The sequence below is a fragment of the Nymphaea colorata genome, chromosome 1 (assembly GCF_008831285.2).
Source record: "Nymphaea colorata isolate Beijing-Zhang1983 chromosome 1, ASM883128v2, whole genome shotgun sequence".
Taxonomy (NCBI): domain Eukaryota; kingdom Viridiplantae; phylum Streptophyta; class Magnoliopsida; order Nymphaeales; family Nymphaeaceae; genus Nymphaea; species Nymphaea colorata.
The window spans coordinates 29880144-29902192 of record NC_045138.2 but is presented as its reverse complement, the minus strand read 5'-3'; the positions used below and the strand labels follow the sequence as shown (position 1 = coordinate 29902192).

Here is a 22049-nt window from a genome sequence, read left to right as displayed (position 1 = left end):
CTTACGGGATGCAATTTATCTGATTCATGAACATGAACTAGAGGCCTCAGATCTAGATTATCGATTTGAACTAGCTGCGTATTTCAACATTTGAAAAAAGTCAATTTCTACACTAGATGACAAATGCTAAAAGTAACATTATGAGTGCAGCAATGATGGTAATATGACCTTGTTGGAGGTCATTGAGCGAAACTTGCTTGGGCATGACATGAATACATGTGACTCGTATAACGGGATCGTGAATTTTGATATCCTAGTCTTCCATAAGATTTTGAGCATAGTTCTTGAAATCAGCACCCGTCTACTCTTCTTCAAGGCAAAGAGCGAGGAATGTAGGGGGTGTGAACGAGTGGAGAAGAATGCTTTCGTCTGAGTTTCTTGTCGCGCCTGCAAGGAGCATCCTTTGAATGAGAAGTGTCAGATGCTGTCCAACCCCCCAACAACCTCACCTTCTCTTGAGGCTGATGTGGAGGAAGGAATCGTGACAAAGCCAAAAGATTGAAGTACTTGACTGGAGCAATCTGATGAACTTAGCCATGGGCGGTTGGAAACAAGGGTTTGTCTGAGTAATCAAATTGAGTCAAGTATCAACTTGATTTAATTTTGTAAAAGATTCAAAGGAAAGACCCTGAAAACTTTCAAGTAGATTAAACCTCTTGGATCTTAAATGGCTTAATTGATCACTAAACTATATCTAGTTCGGTTAACAAAATAATTACATATAAAGAATATAATAGTTGCTATGTTCAATGGTGCCTTTTACATGTGAAGCCGATGTGAACTGGAAAGATCAGTCGCTTGGATCAGATCTCCTGGTGACAGGTAATAAACAAAGAGCCTTGCATTTGACTGACTTTTACACCATCAGTTTCTGAATTTCCTTGTTAGAACATTCTAACTTCAGTGTTCCCATAATTATCCTCCTGAAAGAATACAAGATTGAAAGAATTGAACAGGGAGAATATCTACCGAATCTGTACAATTAGCAGCTTGATGGCAAAAGAAAAAATGCACATAGGCTCATCTGACGGCACCAACAAAGACAATGAATAGAACAAGATAGTTTCTTTTGCAGCTGAAATAACTCATATCTGAAAATCAAGAACACATCCACCAAGTCTTTGAGCTGCCATTATTTGAGATGAGACAGTCTGATGTTGGGAAAAGGATTTAAGTAATGCTTGTCCATCCTGTGTATGCAATCTTTGTCCTCCTTCCTCCATATTGCAGGAATTCGCCATTCCTTGAGAATTTTCTGAAGTTGTACTTCTGTTCTTGACGGCAGCAGATGCTGAAGGACCACCATCTGGCTCACAATTATAGATATCTGATGAAAATAATAAACTGTAACATTTAGCCAAACTTCGAAAATAAGTAATAGGTAACTAGGAAAGAAACAAGCTCAATCAGATTATAGAGATAATTTAGTTAAACCGGCTAAACATTTTCCTAGGTCATCCAGAAAATTCCAAGCTGACTTCCTGATATAACCAGAGTCAATTCCAGTCACAACTCGGTTTTAGCTTCAAGCAATACAAATGACATTTCACAGGGACATTTTGCTTATGTGATATTCCACATACACATGGCATGATGGTTGGACGCAACAGGATACTTCACGGATACTCTCAAATTAGTGTGGGAAACAGTCTTGGGTCAACAATCATTTATATATATATATATTTATATTTATTTATTTATTTCTTTTGAGAATGACACATAGAACCTACCCTGCATTCGCATCCATGTAAAGTGGTTCCTGGTTCATTTTAATTTTTAGGCTTTTTCATTTGGTTGCTAGGATATTTCCAGAACTTAGCACTGCAGATATCCAGAGTCCAAGAAAACTTGAGAAGAATGCAATAAAAAGAAGGAAGTGAAGAACAAAACCAATGCAATCACTGCATCGAACTGAACCATTCCTCTTAAAGTACAATCTCAGGAACTGGTATCACTATGTGAGAGAAAATCTCTAGGTCAACATGGTCAAAGCCCATTCCATATTGCATCTATCCGTCAATCGCCAAGCAACCCAATCTGCAGTAGCATGGAGCATCAATTCCAATAACAGGCTCCATAAGTGACCAAGCACCAAATACACCACAAACCACAGGTTGCAACTTCTAAAGAAGAAAACAACCATGTAACAATACCTAGCTTCCCATCTCACAGACAAATTTCAGTCTGGCTGGTAAGATTTACCAAGTGCCCTTTCTGCCGGCAGGACCAATAAACAGATCAACTTTCAGTTGTATATTGTATGACAGCTCTTGCTGAACTTCCAAGGTACATTCTTGGATGATGTTTTACAAAAGCAAATAAAAAAATTTTCAGGAGCACATGCTGCCTGAGACTCTGACTTAGCCCGAAGAGTATTCATAAAATTCACCTTTGGACTTTGTTGTTGACTTCTGGGCAGGTTTGCTCCGTCTAGCCCTCGATGCACATAGCCAAATTCTTTCTTTCTCAAATTCATGACACTCTGCTGCCACAGGGACATGCCAATGTCCTTGTTCTGATTCCTGTGACAAGATAGCTGACTTGAAAACATTCGTCTGTGGCAAATGAAAAAACCAATACCTATATTTCTTCAACAAAAAAGAGTGGGTCAACTTAGGAATTGATTAATCTCCAAACCGAGCTCAAGCATGCCTAAGTGGCATAACAAACTTGAACTCAAAAGGACATGGGTTCATGGAGTTAGCCTACAAAACCTCTATAGCTGTCCAAAAAACCATTTATGTCGCTCCTGTTTGTGATTGATGCCAGCCAGGATTTGTGTCTTAGTTTGGCCTAAAGAATTTCATTGTTCTCATGTTCCCGTTAATGAAACTTTGTTTTTTTCTGATAACACTACTGTATATTGGCATTGGGTGGATTCTCATTACCTGAATCACCACAGAGCAAGATGGAGGCATGTGGAATTTGACACCAGTATCACTAAAACTGAAGCGCACCTTCACAAAGACAAAAAAACACCACATTATTAGCAAGGACGAAAAAATGGAACAAATGAAATTCTATGTTTATTACATTTGTATATGTGGTCAAAATTTTCATAGTGATTATATTATTACAGTTATATTTGTTCTCAGAAATCATTCATATTATATTCCTTACATTACATGCTGATGTAACGTGTTGATCTAACTTGTAAAATCTTAAAAACTAAAAATATTCAGCCTAGGCAAAGTGATAGATCAACTTATGATGGTAGCTATTGTGATTTTTCATTTTAGACCATCAGTATACCGAGTTTATCAGCCATCTAAAATATGTTGTCTAGATACTCCTTATACCTGATGTCTTTCTTTCCATCTGGGAAAGAAATCATTCCCTAGCATCTGAAATATATGATCTCTCATTTCATCATTAGTCACCAGCAAGCACTTACACTTTATAGCTGCATACAACCAGTACCTGAAGAATAGGTTAGTACTTAATACAAGCAATATGCACACCAATCAGTACTTGAAGTATATGTAAACATATGTAGTACTGTGTTACACGTGTTAGAGAGAGAGAGAGACAGAGACAGAGAGAGAGGAGAGAGAGGGGGAGAGAGACAGATTCTCTTTGAATGTGGATTATGTGTATGCACATGCATAGGAAGGAGGAATGTGCAATCAAAGTATCTATAGAGCTTGAACATTTGATTAGCTTCAAAAAGATCCTTTTCTCTGAAAAGTGACCCCCAATGATATTCCTCACCTATAGTTATTCCCACATAAAACAGAGTATGTCACACGAATTCTTCAAAAAAGGGGAAGCTCGTGTTGACATGACCCTGGTGCAGGTGCAGGTGCCAGATACGGGTTTGGCTCCCACTCTTTCTTTGTTTACAACAATAAAAGTAAGAAACAACTAAAGAGGACATATTAATCTAATATACAACCATATAATTATATAATATATATATATATATATATTATGAACTACATATATTTATATATATATAATAAATATATGTATATACCCTTTCCGCATCTGCACCCCCACACCATACTCATGTGACATAGAAAAGATGCTCTTGGCCATTATCTAGACTATCATTTACCATAGAAGTTACACAGAAGTTGTTAGGCACATAGACTATCCATACGATCAGATGATGTGATAAATATTCCATGATGCAGTCAGTTCAGCCTTGCAACTTCCTCCTCCTCATCAGTAAACCTGCCTTGATGATGTCTGAGCAGGAACTTGATCATTTTCTTGCTAATATGCAAACAAAATGCTGGTTTCCAAAAAACTGGTCAACAACTTCAATTTTAAAAACCAGTAGTTTCTGAAAAAAAACAGAAGATGCATAGACAGTTATTCAGATGAATGTACAGGAGACTACAACAGTGAGCTTATAATTGACTAAGAATAGCCTACATGTGTTTATAACTTTATCTAACCAAACATTCTCACCAATCATCATTTGATCCAGTTGGAGTGGCATAAAGCGCATCAGCAGTTCTCCACTTTTCTATAATCCTTCTATTTGGGGGATCATCTGCCCTGCCTCCTTTAATACGCCTGTTGTGCACAATGATCAATGGCCATTTTCTTGAAGGAAACTTTTGTCTCATTGCATTGACAACTGCATTGACCTGAATTTTTTTAATAAGCATATAGCTAATTAGCTGGATGAATTGTAAAGATAAGGTTCAATATGCTTGCCTACTCTTAGCATCAGACAGTTACCTTAGGTATTGAGAATCGTCTCTGGCTAAAAAGGCCAACATTTGCAGCATCCACTACAGTTTCAAAAGGTCCATAATAGTCAAGCCAGTTCTGCACATGGTAATATCAGTTACTTCGTCAGATGAAGATACCTAACTTTGTAGAGGAACATTTTCATCTCAATCACACTTAAGCAATGAAAATCGTAAACTCTTTCCATATTCATGTTATACCTAGATAGAGTTGCTAATATGAGAAATGGAACTGGGATTGCACCCAGCCACAACTTTAAAGAGTAAGATGATGATGGCCACAATCAAGAGGTTTCAATTTTCATGTATTACTGATACCAGAGCAAAATATATCAATTTGAAAGCTTCGTGTGCCAGCGATGTCAGGCAGATGATCTTAACAAATGGACCTTGGCCCTTGGGTTCAAGTTCCACCCTATAACATCTGAGTGCGGCTGCTGATGTGAGTGCAAATGCCTCAATTTTTCAAAAAAATTTAGGTGCGGGTGCTGCAAGAGCCGTTGATATATATTTTGTATGCTATTTATTTGTTTATGTTGATGTATATTCTTTATTTTGATTATATTTTTTAAGTATTTCTTATATGTATATATATATATATACGGCCATACCCCCGCACCCAAGTTTTTTGAAAATGGACAGTAACCGTACCTGCACCCGTACTTATGTGACATCGATCATCATAGTCTGAATAGTGCACTAGTCAACTAAGTAGTAGCAAAATCCTAACAAATCAGTTGAACTTGCTTGGTAAAGAAGCTGATTGATTTAGCAGCAATAAGCAGCATAATCGATGACCATTTTAGTTTGACTGACCAACGAACCATGTTGTTTGAGGCCCTCATTCAAACCTTGCTATTTACAAAGAGATTCTTACTTGGAAATTTTGAAAGCTTGCATCCCGCTCTCTCTTTCTAGCTATGGATGCTACTGAATTTGCAAAAGCTTCAGTTTCTATCGGATCAGTGTCTATGGTGACAAGCTTCTCTTTGCAATGTCTACAAATGCCGTCTTCTCCAATGGTTGTACGCACCACACTCCACTTTCCACTTCCTAGCCATCCTAGGCCATGCCAACCACCACCTCCACTTTCCATTGCCTTACTTATTGATTCTGGATTCCATTTTCTCTTCCCCACTCTAGAAGCTGCCTTGCTTTTGAACCATTTCTCTATCAACTCTGCCATTAACAAGGGAACTTGTCGTATGCTTTTTCTGAGCTTATGCATCAGATAATAAATCTTGTCAGCTCTACTATTCACAATGCTTACCTTGAGAAGAGCTTCTAGCTCAGGCTCTTCTGGATAAACTCCCGAACTTAGCATATGTTCCTCAACCTTGAAAGCGTTATCGAGGTCACCACTATTGCAGTAGCAGAACAATGCAGGACCATAAGACCTTAATCTCGGAGTTATACCCATGGCTTTCATCTGTTTTACAATGTCAAACGCAAAGTCTCCATTGCCCATTGCCATTGCCATCCGAGCAACTGATGTCAATGTTGCTTCATTCATAGGAATTTCCTCCCTTGTCATCCTTTCATAAATCTCAAACCCTCTAGAAAGTGCATACTGTTTAATATCGCCTCCTACCAAAATTACGCTCTTCTTTTCCTTATCCTCTTCACAGCTTTCATCCGATTCATTAGAGAACGTACTTGAAGGCTGCATTTTAGTCTCCCCTTGATTGCAGTCCTTCACACATTCAGCCACGTCTTCTCCCAATTCATCCTCAGCTTCAGTCCCTCTTGAAACTGCAGGGTTTAGATTCCGACTGCCACTTTTTGCAGGTTGGACTACCCCCATTGCAGCCGATGAACATAGATACAGAAGAACAGTGTAATGATACTGGTTCAACTTCACCCCATCTCTCACAGCAGAATCGTATAAAGCAATTGCTCCCATCACGTCACCTCTCTTAGAACACATATCCAACCCTATTCTTGCTTGTGTTCCTGGAGAATCAGTCTGGCCTTTCTTAGTCTTCTTGGGTACCGCCTCCTTTCTGGAACTCTGACTGGGGGACCCTGAGTCCAAGTGTGCCATACCATCAGCATCTGAGCTCTTAGCAGCATCTATTCTCTCACTAGCTTTTCTAAATTCTTCTGGACTTCTGACCAGAGTCTTTGCGTATTTTTTCCTTTCATCTTCACTTCCAGTATTCCAACTGGAGATCCTAGAATTAAACTCGTTTGAAGCTTCAGAGTTTTTAGCCACTACCGAATGAGCCTGCTGCGTGGAACCGATAGGTTTCTTCCTTTTTCTGTTTATCATCAAAGACTCCCTCGGTTTCTTGCATACCTTAACCTCCCCACTTTCATTCCTCAAAATTAACTCTTTAAGGACCCTAGAGTCTAGGGCTTTAGTGGACCTTGCTTCCTTAATGCTGCCTTCCTCCTCTACTGGACTAGCCATAGCCATCTTCTTCCTGTAACTTTTTGTGGCCTTCTCGCCTTTGCATTTCAAACCAGAAATTCCAGAATTTAGAACGTCCAGGACACCAGAGTTCGTAACTTTGGTGCACTGGCACTTCTGAGCATCACCCACCATTTTCACTATGTTTCTACTATGAATTTCCAACACGGGTAGTGCAGCACCGTCGTGAAAGTTTTGTGGAAATTTACACCTAGAGTTGAACAGTTGAAGAAAAGTGTGGCATTTGCTGTCTGGAGTTAGTGGGCACTTACAAATGGTGATGGAAGAGAGCTCCCGGTGGTGAAGAACCTTAAGGCGCGTCCCCATGGCCATGACTCTGTGGTTTCACAGAAAGCCGTTTGCTCTCTGTTCTAGCTCAATAGACACGCCCTTTAGTTATCTGCTTCTATCTATCTCTCCTTTATGATAAGGACGAGCTTCGTATTTCCTACTCCAGAAACCAGAGTTGGCGGAATTGCATGGCCTACAGAGACCCGTCTAAGAAGACTCTGGTCGGCCGGATATGAAAGCTTTGGACCCTTGGTCGGACTCATCAACCGCATGAGTCGCTTCTCCTACAATGACCATATTTGGTCGAGTCCTCCCCTGTCCGTCTTACAGTGGTTTTTTTCAATCTTCTTCGCACACTTTCTCGTTTCCACCCGAAAGTAAACCTTCTTTTCGAGGTGACTATTCCTTAATCTAGCTCAAATTTTTTGATCAGTGGATTTCCTTTCTCCAATGCACCTGAAGACCTTTTGTCACTGCTGTTGTTTTTGGTAACTGTAAGATCAGATCATATTTTATCATTCATGTCCTAACTCTTTACTAGATAAATAATTTAAACAAACTAATGTTTTATTTTAGAAATTTTACAAAGGGACCGCTTAAATAACAAGCCTAGTATAGATAACCATTCATGTTTTAAAGAACATCAAACAACCCCTAATTTTCTCTTCTGTTTCTCAAAAAACCGCTCTTTACAAAAAATATTAAACTAACCTGGAAAATAACCCTTTGCCTCTTGAATAAAATTGTTAAAAGGCAAAAAAAAAACAACTATTCGCTTGCTCATATCTTGAGAGTGAGTGGCAGGACTCCGGGAGACTATAAATGCCTGGGCTTCCATTTTAAGATGCATTTCGATGGTAGCATACATTTTCATGATGGTCCGAGATGAGGCAGAACAAAGTGCAATCATGCACAGAAGCATGAACTGCTGCTGCTGAACAACTCAATATGATACCTTCGTTTTAATTGCAGGGACAACTGCATTCAACAACAGGCTCCAAACGAACAGAAGAATATACCAAGTTGAACAGCAGAAGCAAAAGAAGCATGAATCTCTTATTTTACAGGGAATTGTGATTACAATAACATGTGTGGAAAAAGAATGTGCACAACTTCAATAAGCAAATCAACATTCAAGTGGGAGCTGAAAGAAATTACTAGAGCAAGGAATAAAAGCTCTATCACGCAAATCCATCACAAGAATCCTAAGTTGTCGGGGTACTTGAGGGTTTAGATTTTGTCTTTGCAATGCTTACGAGATCACCAAAAAGTTTGTCTTCTGCCTTAGATGGCTTCTTCTGCTGCAAATAAGATGCAGAAGAACCTTGAAAAAAGCTCGTGTATCCGTCATCTTCAAGGGAAAGCCCTTGTGTTTTTCGAGATATGTCATCAGGTGTTGCCAGGGAGCATGTGGCCCGCCTCTGATCACCAAATTGCACATCTGCCTGCTGACCATAAGCAAAGACCATGGGTTGAGGATTTTGCATTGATTGCATATCCCAGGGTGCTGGTGGAAGAGGCCCCAGGCTCTGAGAGCCTGCTCCTGTAGCATTGAGAACAAAAGAAATAACTCAACAGCAAGTAAATCACAAAAAGTTTAAGAAAATAAATTCTTGGGAAGCAGTCAAAGTAGATGAAGATCTCAACAATACCATAAACAAAAGTTTGCTGTTGTGCATTCATGATTGGTGCAACCTGCCGACCCCAGGCAGGATGGCTCTAATTCATATGCGCACCCTGCACGTAAGCTGCTTGTTCAAAGTTCAAACTCTGGAGGACCCATGCTCGGCATGCTTCCATTTGGAAAAACTCCAGGCTGCATCTGTTGCTGTTGTTGAAGAGGTGCTCCCATTGAAGAAATAGTCCCATCTGAATAAAGTGCGGGCTGCATCTGCTGCTGCAACTGTTGAGGTGCCCCCATGGTTGGGATAATGCCATTTGGATATAACGTGGGCCGCATCTGGTGCTGAAACTGTTGAAGTTCCCCTGTCATGGGGATGGTTCCATTTGTATATGATGCAGGCTGCATCTGTTGCTGCTGTTGAAGTTCTCCTATGTTCGGAACGCTTCCATTTGAGTATAATATGGACTGTGCTTGTTGCTGCTCCTGTATTGTTGCTTGTTGCAGACTCTGGAACTGTGTGGCTGCCTGTGATGTTGGTAGAGTCATTTGAGAGCCAAGAGAATCAATAGCTGAATTATGAGAGAATGGATCTGAAAGGGCTAGCATGTCCTGCTGCTGCGGCGGTTGCAGCTGGGGGGCACTGGCAGTTGATTGACCAGCAGAAACTAGAGCTAACACATCATTGATGGTTAGTGACTGAAACCTTCACCACTAAGATGGCCTATGTTGGTGCCAGCTGTGGTAGCAGGAGCTGGAGAGCTATGGGTGCATCAAGTCCGAGGGAGGATCAGACTTCATGCACGGATCTTAGATCCATGACGGAAGGCCGCATGGCCTTTCACCATGCGAAACCAGAGAGAGACTTAGCTATTTGAACCGATTATATTTGAACAAGACAGTGGCTGTATTACTAAATTGAACTAACCAAATATTGCTTACAATCCAACTCGGAGTAGGGTTTGGATTCAGACGTACAAAATTACAAAACCATGTTTAGATCTTTACATATAATAAAAACTTAAGATCCATGGGATTGGAAAATGAAACTGATGCTAAACTCAGACTCAGACGTTCGATATATATGCCAAGTGGCCTCCCTTCCCTTAGCTCCAACCTTGTCTTTTCTAGTAATCTAATTGAGTTTATCAAGTTACTCCACCGTCCATATAATTTCTTTGTAAGACATTGTCAATATATATATATATATATATATATATATATATATATAATACTAACAATATCAATAATTGGGCATGTTAATCGCCAAAAATACATGTTCCTGCTTATCAAGAAGAAAATAAATCACAAAAAATACAACTATTCCTGTCACATAAAACAAGTCCTTCCTACTACAGTTCTCTAGTTGCTTCACCCAACTAGTGATTGGTTCAAAAATGAGAAAAATTCAAAAATATGTGATCCACGAATTCCAGGCCATACAAAATCTTTCTTCATGATATCCATCGAATAAAATAATGAAGATCAAGTCGCATGCCAGACAAGGGATTCAATCCTGAAAATGGAACAGATTTGAGAATTTTGTTCCAACAATTTAAGGTGGGTACTGCGACTCTGGGAAATCCAGAGATCCCACGGTAGAGTAAAACTTAAAATTATGTGCTAAAACCGAGCTCCCAGGAACGTTAAAGAGCACGAGACCTGCTACCATATAAATCATATCATCATATGTGAAGGGTGGGAGACTCAGAAAGGAGTTCGGTCGCTCTGGTTTCCTCGTTCAATCGCTTGACTGGTCTCGCTCGTTCCTGAAACACCGAGAGGTGCGTATTCTTTCGAACACCTTGGATTCTTTGTATTCCTGTCTCTCTTTGATTGCTTATGGGAAAACCCATTTCGGATTAGCTCTCTTTTCGCTCATTAAGTTCCAGTTACCAGAATGGCAGCAGAAAGATAGTGCCCTACCTATAACGTGCCATTTCGAGTTGTGTTAACGTTCTTTGTGAAATTTTTTGCTTTTCGTAAGACTTCTTCAGATTTTGCCTGCCGTTTCTTGTTTCAGGGTCGATTCCTAAATGTGGGTCGGAAAGCTTCTTTAACCGTTCTGAGCACTACTCCTTGTTTCGTCAAGTTGGTTTCTCGTAATATAGCCATTATTTTGTTGTTTCGAAAGAAAGAAGTGCAAGATTTTCTTGTTCGATGCGTTTGTCATCATAACATGAGCACAAGGTTTCAGTTTTCGGGGCAGCCTTATTTGTATAAGTTGCTTGGATCCCTCTACAATAAGTTTGGACTACAAATTTACTGTTTTTTCTCTTAGATGGTGGAGCCGGTTTTTAGCAGCAGAACCCACCAGTGGAATAATCGACTATCACTACATTGGATGGAACTTGGGGGCTACTCTGGTTGGTTTATCCTTCCATATCTAGTTTCTGTCTCACCGCAACTAATATGGCTCAGTTCCAGGAACGAGAATCCGCTTAAGACTATACAAAAAAACTTGTTTCAACCATAGTTCGCTACCGTATTACTTCTGACGAGTTGTAATGAATTCCGTTACATTTCTTTTTATGACTACCTTTGTCAGGCTGCACAAGAAATCCATGACCTAGCTTAGATGCTCAAGGCCTGTCTGATGATCACTTAACAACTTTCGATGGCTGTTTCTGCTCTACAATTTCAAATTCACAAAGACATCATCCACAAAGAGAGTTCTTTTCCTATTTTATTTTGCTGTTTGACAGGGAATATGTGAATGGCCCCTGGCCTTCTCTACATTGCATACATTCCCATCAAATATCGTTGCAGTCTTGAACTCTTGAAGGCTTGAAGCTGGTTCAACTTTCAACTCATTGAGGAAGCAATTGGTATGAGCTGGCCCGAAAGTATTGTAAGAGCTGCCACAACGATATGTTACTTGACCTAATTTAGACAGCTTAAGGAAACTGGAAAAGAGATTCACCATAGAATGGACTGCTATCTTGGGAACCACTGAGAAATGATAGCTAAAAAGCAATTATACCTGATGGAACTGGTCTTGCATATTGTCAGCTGAGATCTAAGGTTCCCATCCTGTGCAACTCACTGTCAATTGCATAAATAATAAAGGAAAAATGCCTACCTAAAAATCAAATTAAGATTGATCTGCCATTTCACCCTTTATCCTCCTTGCATTTCACATGCTTAATTTCAGACTCATAATCTCATGAAGGAACCTTTTTTCTTTTTCAATAAATGGATTCAACGTGAAGACAAATCCAAAAGATTGTTCCAAGGTTTAGATATCTTATGAACTACCTGTATTTAAGCAAGCCAGCTCAAGCTCATTTATTTATTGAGCAAATTAATCTGAAACTTCATTATATACCTGGAATGGACATTGTTCCTCAACACAGGTTTTAAACTCAATGAAGCTAATCTAAGTATGCTTAGTTATGGGATGTACATTCTCCACAGAACTAGTAATTGAGAAAGCCATGCCACAGATAGAAGCTGCTAATTCCAGTACTCAATTGTCATAGAACTGTTATGTTATATGCCCATAACTTGTAAATCAGGCTTGGGGTTGAGTATTTCACTTGTAATATGTTGCTCCATTGAAAAGGTTTTGCATTTGAGAGTTCTTGGGTCTAGCGACCTTGGAGGAAAGGAACAAGAGTTCTTATTCCTCCCCAGTGAAAAGCCTTTAATATTTATGCTCCATTTTTTGTAAAATTAGTTTCTTAATAGAATAGTTACCAGATTTTTACTTGGTGAGATCCATATCACCAATGAGATTTGCTTTTGCAAGCAAGGTAAGTTTCAGTTACATGCTTACAACCTACTTTAGGAAGTATAGTTTTCTTTCCTTTTCTCATTTCATAGTGGTCCCTGAAAATTTGTGAATTGTGATATCCTTTTCTTTTATGTTTTTGTTTCTTTGCACCTTGTTCAGAATGATGGCCTCCTACATCGTAACCTCAATTTCAGCAATTTATTTGCAAGGAAGGCCCACAACAAGCAAGTCCCTCCAAAAACTTCCAGTACGAACATGGAAACTACAGCGGGTTGTTCCAGGTAATTGGTTTTCACCTTTGACTGCTCTACCTAACATTTTTTGTACCATAAGTTTGAGCAAATGCTCATCTATGAAAAGAAAAAATTGAAAATCCTGTTGTTGTGCAATAAAAGGTTCCCAACATACCTCTTCAATTTGAGTTTGCTTGTTGCTTTGGTAATGGAGCTGCAAATGGGTGAAACTAGGAAATACACCACCTGGCTAAATTAGTAAATGAAAAACGAAGATACATTGGTCCAGGAGCTCTCTGAGCCTATTCTTATAAATTGGTAACGTTGACCTTTTAAGTGCTTACACTGAAAAGTCTTGGCTGGCGTTCTGATTTGGAAAACTAGTCAGAACGACCTTGGGTTTCAATTGTCTATATTTAGCTGTTGTAATTCTAACATTCTGGATATCTTCCTTTCATTTTTTACTAGCGCGGACAAGAAAGAGCCCCTTTATTGTTTCAATGGCTACTGGAGAAAAGTCTGATCCTTCTAGCGAGAGTATTTTGAAGTCCATTGCTGCATCTGTAAGTGTTTTGGTTTTCTTTTGTGTGCGGGTGCTTTTTATGAATTCAAGGATACATGAAATTGCTAATTAGAATCCCTTGGAACTTATCATGTACTACACTTTCTAACTCAACCAATTTCATTCTAGCTAATGGCTTTTGCAAAATTATTGAATGCCTCCAGGCAGAGCTGCATGGAACATGTTCCGCAATCATGGTCCTCTTAAGATGCCTTAGAGCATTGATCATACTAGATATCTTTTCCAGTAGCATGGTGCACCTCTCTTTCCGTACCAAGTTAGCTTGTTGAATATGATCTCCCTCTTGTTCGTGTATGTTTTTAAATGCTGGAACCTAATAGTCTATCCAGAATTTTCAATATTTTCTATGTATGTACGTATCAATCATGAAATGGAAATTCCACTAAATTTGACACATCAAAGTAGCAGGTTTTTAATCAGGCATTACAGGTTCTTCTGATCAGTGACTTTCTTCTGTATGCAGTGGAATAGTTCTGAAGATAGGATTGCTTTAGCTGGTTTGGGCTTTGCAACTATAGCAGCAATCTGGGCATCCAGCAATCTGATTTCGGTATTCCATTATTGCTTTTCTGCTGCGAAGCATGTTGTACCTTAAATTTTACTTGTGAAAAGTGTTTGACTTGAATTATTCCTGTGGATATTTGACTACCTTCCACCATCATTCTCTCGTAGGTTATTGATAATCTTCCTTTCATCCCAACTGCATTGGAACTTGTTGGTATACTATTTTCGTGGGTAAGAATGGACAAGTCCCTCATAAAAGCTGCTTTTTTTTTCTTCTTTATTTTGCTGCTGTGGAAGTATGGATAACTTTTACCTGTTTCCTTGCAGTGGTTCATATACCGCTATCTTCTGTTTAAGCCAGACAGGTGAGCTGCTTCAGATATCACAGAATTTGCCAATTCTAATTTCTACCTACTTCTATAGTTTTATTGTTCATTTGCAAATAAACATTAGTGAATTCTATATAATTTTTGTCAAAAGCTTCCTCACCCCGTGTCTTATGGGTCCTATGGATTCTCTCCTCATATCCAGTCTCTCCAAATGAGTTTTTTCATGTGTGTGTCCATAATATATATATATATATATATATATATATATATATATATATATATATTTGTTATTCGATTCCTCCGGCCATCCAAATGTCCCAGGCAGGTAGCCGATGCATTAGCTGCATGTGGGAGACATCCCGATGGACAGATGGCTGGAGGATTTCAGCTTCTCTACATACAAACACAATATAAAGAAGCAGTAAAACCAGTAGCCAGTTTTTTGTTTGAAAGAAAAGATACCTCTGTAACTGTAATTAGAGGTGAAAATCAGATTAGACGAGCTGTAGAGTCCCAATCAGATCAGATTTTTACAAGCCAAAAATTACCAATTTTACATGTTTATCACTTCGTGAGATTAGCTGACAGAGACATCTAGGCTTTCTTAAAAAAAAAAAAAAAAAAAAAAAAAGCAAGGTTTGTGTTGTTATTCTTCTATTGCAATTGGCAGCTGATGTCTCAGAACTTTGAGCTTCGAGCCAGCTCAAGTTGAATAATTTGGCTTACTGTTTTTTGCATGTGCATTTCAGGCAAGAGTTAATAAGAATTATCAAAGGCTCAATATCTGAGGTCTTGGGCAAGTAAAAGCGCATGGAAGTCTTCTATTTGAAGCTATCTTGAACCTTCTGTATATTTTCTCATATATCCAGCTGCCCCTTTGTCCATATGAAACCATTTGTGTTTTGAAACTCTCCTGTATGCCACTGGTTTGAAACCCTCTCCTCTACTCTTGTCTATCTCTCACTCACGCAAACGGACCTCCATGTTGAGTCTTGCTAATTGGTATGACAATGGCTAGATGGTGCTGGTTTTAAATGTCAAATTTAGCTTTAGTTTTATGAACAAAGGTACCTTCGATGGTACACTCCAGGATGATTATCATGTGTTGTTTGTGAATTAATGATCCTTTGATGAAGAAAAAATTAATGGATTAAAGAATAATTAGAATTATCTATTGTCTTGTTCCCCACCACACCTATGGTCCAGACAAGGATGTGTTTCCGCGAGTCCCTTCATGCGCACATAGTTGCAAAATAGGAATCATTTTTTAGTTTGAACCACATGTTTCTTTACTTGGACTTTGGGATGTTCTTAGCTTTGCCGTTTGAGAGCATCCTTACAAGAAAATATTGCAGCACAATATTCATAAGATCAAAGGCATTGCCTCCCCATAACAAAAAGAGAGAATGAAATTTAAAGAGCTTGACACACTACAAAACCAGGACGTGAAACAGGCTACTAACCTATTGAATGGTCTCAGATCAAATGCAGAATAAAGCAACAGTTGAAATATTAGGCTCACGTTGGTGTACAAAAAGCTGAAATATGTTCAGTCTAAATATAGAATCAGATTAAATCATTAAAGAAAATGACATTAAGGACATCAGTCCGATTAATAAGCTACACAATAATCCACAGATTACTATACACAGGTCCATTAATGGCCTAGCTCATGTATCAGAAGACTATACGATCCTCAATTTATTGTTTACAGCATACTGCATAGTTACCCAAGAAATGAGAAGGATGATGGTAGATGCGAAGCAAAAGCAGAGAAGCGAATCTTTCTAAATAATGTCACCATTAGCATGGGTAGTGGGATTTGGAGAAGCAGTGGGAGGTCAGGAAATGGATTTTATAAAAGGAAAGCAGGTCTCCTTGTGAATGTGGTTTCGTGAGCAGCAAATTGAAGATGCCAATGTCGGAGGTCCGGAGGACCATGCTCTTACCATGATCCTCGGTGGGTTTCGGGAGCATCTCAGGCACATCTCAGACGGTAAGAAGATTCTTGAATAAACAACTTGACTTTTCTATTTATAACTTAATCTCTACCGTCTGATCTCCTTATAGACAACAGCATAAATTATTAAATGACACTTATCTTGCCTAACATAGCAGCATTTTCATTGCTTCAGCTTTAAGTAAAGGACACATAGGGCATATAGTTGAGTATTGAGATCCAACATTTGAACTTGCAGACTGTAGACCAACTTAATTGACCAAATTTGTGATACCATTATAACGCTATAACTCCAAATTTTTATACTCAAAGAATTGATATTAATTCATTCAGTGTTTCATGTACATTGCAATAGAAAACCAAATTATATTCCTAATAACTTTGGTGTAAAAAGTATAAATTGAGAAATAAATATATGGTCATGATGTTATTTCACATATTGCTAAGTAAAAGCATCGAATCCAACTGGACAAACTTTGTTGTTTTCTGGAAAACTAAACCAATTGGTTGGTGTTTTATGAATGTTGAACCTTTTTCTCACAAAATTTTGGGAAACTAAATTTATTCCACTATTTAAGTCACTCTTCGAGTTTTTGATTTGTTACGTTGAAAAATGTGAGGCTCATAGAATTGTCAAAGGATCCGGTCCGGCCCCCAAGCTGCCTTTAGGAATTATGAAAAGGAATGGGGACTCCACGAGAAAATTAAGGTCAACATAGGAAACGAAATTTCAGAGTGGATGATCCGAGAGCCCGCGGGAAGACTAGGACGGCACCGGTTCCGCGTCTCTCCGGCCAGACCGCACGTGCAACCTTTTCCGGCTTTCCAGATTCAGGTTTGATTATTTTCTTCCTTTCTTCTTTTCTTTTGATTGATCTTGGCTCTCATCACTTTCCGGAGAGGGATTAATTCGAGAATTGTCACTGCGGAATTGACAAATTAGGGTTGGGATTCTCCGTGAATTTCGTTTATAAAGATCAGTGATCGATTGCTTGGTGAAGTGGGGTCTGTGTGGTGTGCGGGGAAATTTTGTTTCACTGCAATAACCGATTCTCTCTGTAATTCGTGGTGGCATAAGGACGAATGATGATTCGAATCATGTGTGCAGTTCTTTCTGCATGATCATGAGCGGAAGCCGAAATATCGTTGTTCAATTGCTTTTCTCGGGATTAGTTTCCATCTACGAATTCTCTTTTCTGGAAGCGGCAGGGGAACATGGGTTGTGTGGTTTCTTGTGGCTTGAGTCAAGGGAAGCCTTTCTCCGACTATTTGGTTGTGGCCGGAAATGATGGGGAAAGGGGGCCACCTGACCTGATCGATGAAGTATCCATCTCCCCTTTGTCTGGTTCCTCAATTCTTGAATTGCAGTTAGGTTCAATTAGTTGAGCGTATCTGAGGAATCTATTCAGCCCGTTGATCACCTAAAATCAGGTTGGTCTGATGTGGGAAGCAGATGTCATTGTGAAAACTTTGCAATCGATCTTTTTAATCTACAGCTCTTCACTAGACGGAAAATGTGAAAATTGTCTGAGAGGAGTTGCAAAATAAAGCTAAGAGTAGTTAACCCATAAAATGCTATTCTTGACTTTATTTGTCTAACTCAAAGTGGTTCTTGGTGTCAAATCAGAGAGATTGGAAGGCAGGCCAAGGGGCAAGCGATATGCAGGTCAGTGTTTTACTTCAGTCAAAGGGTTCTGCTTTCTGCTTCTTTTGACGATATCGTGGATTGGTGATACCATGAAATTTCTGCTTGTTTATTTGTTCCTGCTGTGTTGTCTTATGTTCTTTTCCCTTGTATTCTATATTCGTGGTATATGAGCGTCTATCCAAGCAAAAAAAGGTGATGAAGGTATTTTACTTATTAGTTTTTCCTGATCCGCATCCTGTTTTGTGGCTTATCCATGAAGATACCAAGAAAGCACCCTTAGTGGGGAAGTTCATTACTTGATTCTATCATAGGCAGTTCATTCAAGAAGGGAAGAAGAAAAGGGTTTTGCAGATTGTTTTCTTGATGACTATACATTGTTGTGTTACCGAACGAACTTGTCAGAGCCTATAAATTTGGCTTGGAAACCTGATTATGTTTTTGGTGGTGTGCCACTGAGCATGATCTTTGTTCGTTAGTGATGTGATTCTCTTTGGCTTTGCATGGCATGTAGGCATCAAGAGCTAGGCTTTTTAAAGAGTACAAGGAGGTGCAGAAAGAGAAATCAGCAGATTCCGACATTCAGCTCATATGTGATGATTCAAATATATTCAAGTGGACTGCTCTTATAAAGGTAAAGCACGAGAACATGTTCTACTTTTACCATTCATGGCATTGACTGAGAACCTGAGTGTGTGCTGTTTTTGCTTTCAGGGACCTTCGGAAACACCCTATGAGGGTGGCGTTTTTCAGCTAGCCTTCTCTGTGCCAGAACAATATCCGTTGCTGCCTCCTCAAGTCCGGTTCTTGACAAAAATATTTCATCCAAACGTACATTTCAAGGTAACAATTTCTCTCTTCATTAGTTACTGGATACTGCTTGCTGCTTAGTTTTCTTAAGCACCATTTGGCTTTTGCATTTGCAAATGCAACTCAAATATAGAAAGACTGAGGGAAGTTTTTCTCTGCAAGTAGGTTACTGAGATCTAATTAACTTTTATTTACATGTGCAATTATCACTCTACTTTCTTATTATGATTTTTACTGATTCTTTTGCCAGCCATTTTTTTGTTCTAACTTCCGAGTCTCCGACTATTTGGATTATGGAACAAACAGCATTTGTACTGTTCTTTGGTAAATTCTGGTTGGTTAAACCTATTTGCTTTTGCAAGTAGTTGCTTCATGTTTTGTTTGGAGCGACCTAGTTTAGTTTCCAAATGCAGGTCACTTGAATCTCATGCTATTTGGAGTTTACCTCGATGTAGGTGTTTTACCATGGTATCAAGCTTCTGACATAAGCACATGGGTTCGGTAGATTGATCCTCGTGCCCATGTCGACACGCCATCATGGCAACACGGGTATGGCAACACATCATGGTACATTTTGGATTGGATCTGGGTCGGACCCAATCCAGAAACGCATTAAACCCTTTTCTCTTCAACAAAATGCATGAATTTTTGTGGGATATATATATATATATATATATATATATATATATATATATATATATATATATATATATAATGTTGCCGTATCCCCATAACCAAATTTTCTAAAATTGTGTAATACATACATCGGTGTTCTCACACCCATACCCATGTAACTTAGGCTTTTGTTTTAGTTCTAGAAAACAGCTGCATTGATTCTACATTTCGAGAAAGAGAAAGTTTGACATATTAGGAAACTTGGATCACTATATTTCTATGAAGCATAAAGCTTATCATCTTGAAGACTGTTTCAAGTGGCAACTCCATCTAATGATTGCCCTTATTATGAGGAATGAGCATCCAGGTTCCATTAAAATGCAAATATCATGATAATCAAAAAACTTGTTACCAACTATGTCACATGGGCGCGGGATGCAGGTGTGGACGTGGCAATTTTTCAAAAAAGTTAGGTGCGTGTGCGCAAAGATGCATATATGTGTGTGTGTATGTATTTATATCATTTCTTATATAGTAATTTAACTATTTAGTGGTCTTATTTATTTATGTTTACATATAAACTTTTTATATTAGAGCTAGTTAGTCAGGTACACATTTAAAATGGTCAGTTTCGGCTGATTCAATTGACTGCATGGGACGTGCTGTGTCAGAAAAGCACCAGCATCAACATGGTGTGACACAGGTGCGGCAGCCATTTAAGAGCATTTGTGTGGCATAGGTTACCAAATGTACAGCCAGTTGTTAGGGGGTGCAGAATGTTTAGGATTTGTTTGGCCTGTGCCTGTTTTATCTGTTGACGCACTCCTATAGTGTTTTTGAAATATCAAAACAAGTTATTTGTGGAACAGTAAATGGCTCACAGTCAAGTCTGAGCCAATGATTCAAGCAGTTTAAGGCCAACCCTGCGGCTAACTCGGGATTGTTACCAAGCTGGGACCTAGAGGTGCTTCTGTCGGTGGTGCTCATGTTTTCCCATCTGTCTCATGTTTCTATATTATTCAAAGTGATATAGCGTATTGATTGCCAAAGCCTAATAATATCGGAATTTGGAAGCACATATATCTTCTCAAACATTAATAGTATGGAAGCTCAACCTGTCAATGATTGTCCATTTTATAACATGTTTGGTTTCACTTTCTGAAATTTTTTCCCCTAAAATCTGCAGACGGGAGAGATATGCCTTGATATTTTGAAAAATGCTTGGAGCCCTGCATGGACCCTTCAGTCGGTGTGCAGGGCCATAATTGCATTGATGGCGCATCCAGAACCTGACAGTCCACTCAACTGTGATTCAGGTACTGAAAAGACCACCAACCATGTAGCATATAATCGATTTCCTCTTTCCTATCCTATGTAGAACTCCATTAGTGTAAGTAGTATTTCTCTATCTGGTCTATTGTCTTTCGCCGATGGTGTACAATTCTAAAGTTTACTGGGGAGGCCTGAACAGTAGGTGCCATTTCTCCACAACCTTTCGTTGTTTGAGAACACTGAGGATTTCCAAACACCCCATATTTTTTGAGACTCCACCAATGTGGGTCACTCCTTGTTTACTCACCGAATGTGGATCACAAATTTGAGTCCACAAGGCTTTATTAGTGACGTTACACTAGCAAGTAAAGAGATGGCTGTAGTGGCATGTCACCTTGTTAAGTAGAAGCTTCGAGTAACCTGATCTCGACTCACCAATGGAAAGCTTCCTTATGTGAAGCTGTATTCTATTTTATTTGTTCCGTTATTATGTCTTCAATTTTATCCACATTCATGGCAGGTAATCTTTTGAGGTCTGGCGACTACAGGGGATACTACTCCATGGCTAGAATGTATACCAAGCTTGCTGCCATGTCCAAGAAGGGATAACCGGATAAGGAGTGAAATGCCGGCATGTTTCTTACATGGGTATGCATTGTAGCCTTGTATTGTATTAAGAAAGCGTTTGTGGTTGAAGCAACGCTTTATCAACTTTCGAGACTCTGTTCTGTTTCTTGATTGGAACAAGGAAAATCCCAGTCTTTAGTCATGTCTTCTCTTTTCTTAGGCTCTAATTTGGTGTAGTCCTGAAAATGTCGCTGCTGCTTTCATATAGGAAAATCCTAAAATAATAAAATGTTCACATTATGTCTGGGTGCAGACATTTTGGTGTTGTATCTAGGTTTTCCAATTTTCCCATCGATTTCCCATATACTTCTGGATATAACTGACAAACAAGGGAGAAATATAAAACTGATGCATCTGGCGGCGATGCATGGTTTGAAATCAAACTGTGATTAACAATCAAAGTCATAGACGTTTAAAGCCAGCCTTTTTTTTGGCAAATAACACCAGCAACAATCGGGTTTTGATCCAAAGTTTTTTACAAAATCACTTTATGATTCAAATCTAGCAGTTGGCTGATCCAGAGAATCTGATGAATCGAATTCGAATCACAATTAGGTGTGAACTGGGAGAAAAATACTATATACAATTTAAACAGTTATAAGAAATAAAAATAAAAAAAATGCCGGGCACATAGCACCATAAAATCAGTCAAATCAACATCGCCATCAACCACTCTTCTTCATAATTTTTTACGAGCGAGATACCGA

At 39.0% G+C, this 22049-nt stretch overlaps 4 protein-coding genes across 6 annotated transcripts; 2 read left to right on the top strand and 2 right to left on the bottom strand.

Moving 5' to 3' along the window:
* Positions 1–721: 721 nt before the first annotated feature.
* LOC116267512 (uncharacterized) lies at positions 722–7732 on the bottom strand. The gene is made up of 7 exons (XM_031649270.2): positions 5581–7732; positions 4693–4782; positions 4417–4598; positions 3300–3420; positions 2889–2957; positions 2390–2522; positions 722–1327 (listed from the first exon to the last, which is right to left on the bottom strand). Exons 1-7 carry the CDS (start codon positions 7447–7449, stop codon positions 1086–1088), a joined length of 2706 nt encoding a protein of 901 aa, XP_031505130.1. The 5' UTR covers positions 7450–7732; the 3' UTR covers positions 722–1085.
* Positions 7733–8612: 880 nt separating this feature from the next.
* LOC116246046 (TOM1-like protein 9) lies at positions 8613–9637 on the bottom strand. Its single transcript, XM_031617734.1, has 2 exons — positions 9187–9637; positions 8613–8950 (listed from the first exon to the last, which is right to left on the bottom strand). The coding sequence occupies exons 1-2, from the start codon at positions 9635–9637 to the stop codon at positions 8613–8615; spliced, it is 789 nt and encodes a 262-aa protein (XP_031473594.1).
* An 878-nt stretch (positions 9638–10515) lies between these two features.
* LOC116261231 (protein CURVATURE THYLAKOID 1C, chloroplastic) lies at positions 10516–15583 on the top strand. Of its 3 annotated transcripts, none has more exons than XM_031639918.2 (8): positions 10516–10812; positions 11734–11856; positions 12924–13045; positions 13466–13560; positions 14044–14130; positions 14253–14315; positions 14412–14449; positions 15163–15583. In XM_031639918.2, the coding sequence occupies exons 3-8, from the start codon at positions 12925–12927 to the stop codon at positions 15215–15217; spliced, it is 459 nt and encodes a 152-aa protein (XP_031495778.1). In that variant the 5' UTR covers positions 10516–10812; positions 11734–11856; position 12924; the 3' UTR covers positions 15218–15583. The 3 variants fall into 3 exon arrangements, with proteins under 3 accessions (XP_031495778.1, XP_031495769.1, XP_031495761.1); XM_031639909.2 differs by lacking the exon at positions 11734–11856 and adding an exon at positions 11310–11394; XM_031639901.2 differs by lacking the exon at positions 11734–11856 and having other exon boundaries at positions 10519–10812.
* Positions 15584–17062: 1479 nt separating this feature from the next.
* Positions 17063–21611, top strand: LOC116261226 (protein PEROXIN-4). The gene is made up of 6 exons (XM_031639887.2): positions 17063–17208; positions 18001–18039; positions 18533–18652; positions 18733–18861; positions 20630–20759; positions 21236–21611. Exons 1-6 carry the CDS (start codon positions 17113–17115, stop codon positions 21322–21324), a joined length of 603 nt encoding a protein of 200 aa, XP_031495747.1. The 5' UTR covers positions 17063–17112; the 3' UTR covers positions 21325–21611.
* The last annotated feature ends 438 nt before the right edge of the window (positions 21612–22049 follow it).